The sequence below is a fragment of the Carassius auratus genome, unplaced genomic scaffold, assembly GCF_003368295.1.
Source record: "Carassius auratus strain Wakin unplaced genomic scaffold, ASM336829v1 scaf_tig00025066, whole genome shotgun sequence".
NCBI lineage: Eukaryota > Metazoa > Chordata > Actinopteri > Cypriniformes > Cyprinidae > Carassius > Carassius auratus.
In genome coordinates this window covers 2,262-5,000 of record NW_020525392.1, presented here as the reverse complement: position 1 = coordinate 5,000, position 2,739 = coordinate 2,262, and the positions used below count along the sequence as shown (strand labels likewise).

The window sequence follows — 2,739 nt, the reverse complement described above, 5'->3', positions numbered from 1 at the left end:
AACAAAGATTATGTAGTGAAGACATAAAAATGGAAAACAAAACGGACAAATACACATGCATGTAAATTTGTGATAGTTTTGATTAAACAAATAAGTTTTAAGTTTCGACTTGAATTCTCTAGCTCAGAATTCGAGAGTGTGCGAAGGTCGGAAAGATAGAAGGGAGCAAGCTTTGGAGAGTTTGGTAATGTGGTCACCCAAGGTTAGTGATGGGTCTAAAGTCACACCTACGTTTCTAACAGTAGCCAATGGAAAAATAGAAATAGGGTCAAGGTCAAAGTTAGAGACATACATTTTATTTTTTATTAGAGATGGGGGACCAATTATTAAAATTTCTGTTTTATTCAAGTTCAGACTAAGAAAATTAGAATGCACCCAATCCTTTAAGCCACTGACACATGAAGATAAAGATGCCATCGACTGAGTAAAAATCTGGTTGACAAGCAGTATATATCTGGATGTCATCAGCATAACAGTGGTAGTTAAAACCATGACGACTAATTATTTGGCCAAGAGGCTAAATATAGAGGATGAATAATAACGGTCCGAGAACTGAGCCCTGGGGAACTCCCTGTTTGAGCAAGACACTAGGAGATTTGGACTTGTGCAGTGAGATGAAGTATTGCCTATCTGTGAGATATGAGGAGAACCAAGATGATCCAGAACCTGAGATGCCAACTTAAATTAAAAAACAGTATCAAAAGCTGAGCTAAGTAATAAAATAACTGATAAACTGCCAGAATCTGAGGACTGAAGAGAGACACTTGAGCAAGGCATAAATTCTGAGTACGGGCCACACATTACTTCACGTTCTTTGGCTCACCTGAGCACTCTTTGGCTCTTCAGGAGGCTCTGGAGTCCCAGCAGCCCCTCTTTCCTCTCGGAAAAATTGGAGCTGGCGCAGTGGTTCAGGATCTCGGCCACGTCCTCCGTCTGACGCAGGTACTGCGGGGCGGCGCCGTTACGGGAGCTGAAGGAGCGTTCGGAGCAGGCACTGGATGCATCGCTGTTGGCGTCGTCATCCGAGTACATCCCGGGAGATTCGTAACGCCGGCGCATCGGCCTCCGCTGCAGCACAGAGATTAGTTACAAACACTACATACAGTATACACTACCAAGTGACTACCAAGATCAGTATATTAGAATGATTTCTGAAGATCATGTGACACTGAAGACTGCAGTAATGATGCTGAAAATACAGCTGCGCATCACAGAAATAAATTTACATTTTCAAATGTTCACAAAGAAAACTGTTCTTTTAAACGGTAATATTTAAGTTTTTACTGTAATTTTGAGAATATATATATTTGAGAAAATTAAGGCTTTTTTGCATTATGACCTTAATTTCATGCCAAATAAAAACACACTGAAATATTTTATATATGATATTATACGTTTGAATGAAATGCCACAGACATGATTGGATTATTAAAGAAACGATGATGGAGATTTTGAGAAGGAAAACACACTATGAGTTGTCCATAAATAAACTACCTTGGTCCTGGAGTCTCCTAAAAGCTGCAGGGTTTCCAGGCAAATGCAGAGGGAAAGTAAAGACAAAGACATCAGGAATATGACGACAGATGATAATCAGACTGGAGATGGAGGACGTGATTCTCACCAGAGCGTCTGCCACGGCCGCCTCCACCTCTGTGCCCGTGTTCAAGATCCGCATGGCCTGATGGATGAGTCCGAAGCGATCTGACACAGACAGAGACGGAGGAAGATCAGTAACCACACACAACAACAGCAATGCTCAGAAGAACCAAACACAGTCGGTCACTGCATGCTTTTCATTCATCAGCATCACAGCACACAAACCGTAAATACACAGACTGATGTGACTGAAAACATGCAAGAAAACAAGTTACAGAAAACGGAATGAACTGCGAGAAATTAAAAGTCAAAACCACAGTAAAACTCTCAAAATTAAACACAAACATGCAACGGGGGCCCAACAGTGAGAAATAATGCTGAAAATGCATGATTCAGATTTAAATGATTAATGACTCAAATCTGGGAAAAAAGCCTGTAAATGAACCTGTAAATAAAGTTTAGGGATTACGAATGAATGCATTAATTACATTAATGTATACATAAACTAATACAGAGCAAAATGCATAAATATTTAAATATTAATATATTTAAATGAAATATTAAACTAAAAAAATTAATTGAAGTAAAATAAAACTTTTTGTTTATAAATTTTATCCAGCTATATAATTTTTAATTTTTAATTAGCTTAATGTGAAAGTAATGAAATAAGTAAATTTATAACTGAAATAAGAACTATAAAAGTAAAAAACTAAAACTAATAGAAATGACGAAAACAGATTACAAAATTACTAACATTTTACATAAAATTAAAATGCAAAATATTATAAGTTTAATTAATTTATATTATTAATAAAAAATGATATTGATCTGTATATGAACTTACATATAAATGTATGTATATTCACTTACTGTATGTATGAATAAAAATAATAATAATACAAATGTTATGCTGTTAACGTCATTTTTAATAAAAAATTTTTATATCATATTAGAAAAGTACAAAATATAAATTACTACACTTTTGGACCCCACTGAATATTAAAATTATATCATGGCAAATGATACACACATATTTATTTATTCACACGAATAAAAACTCCACACAATAATCCATGAAACAAAACAAAATAAATAAAAAATTATAAAAAAGAAAATTATAATAATAATAATAAAATAAAATAA

General features: G+C 34.8%; 1 protein-coding gene across 1 annotated transcript in view; it reads right to left on the bottom strand.

Moving 5' to 3' along the window:
• The window catches only part of LOC113078271 (CLIP-associating protein 1-like), a 23,064-nt gene extending 21,315 nt beyond the window's left edge, over positions 1–1,749 (bottom strand). The window contains exons 1-3 of the mRNA XM_026250601.1: positions 1,622–1,749; positions 1,495–1,518; positions 824–1,068 (exon numbers count right to left, since the gene is read on the bottom strand). Of these exons, the coding sequence (XP_026106386.1) occupies positions 824–1,068; positions 1,495–1,518; positions 1,622–1,675 (323 nt within the window). The 5' untranslated portion in view covers positions 1,676–1,749. The remainder of the gene's footprint in view (positions 1–823; positions 1,069–1,494; positions 1,519–1,621) is intronic.
• Positions 1,750–2,739: the final 990 nt, after the last annotated feature.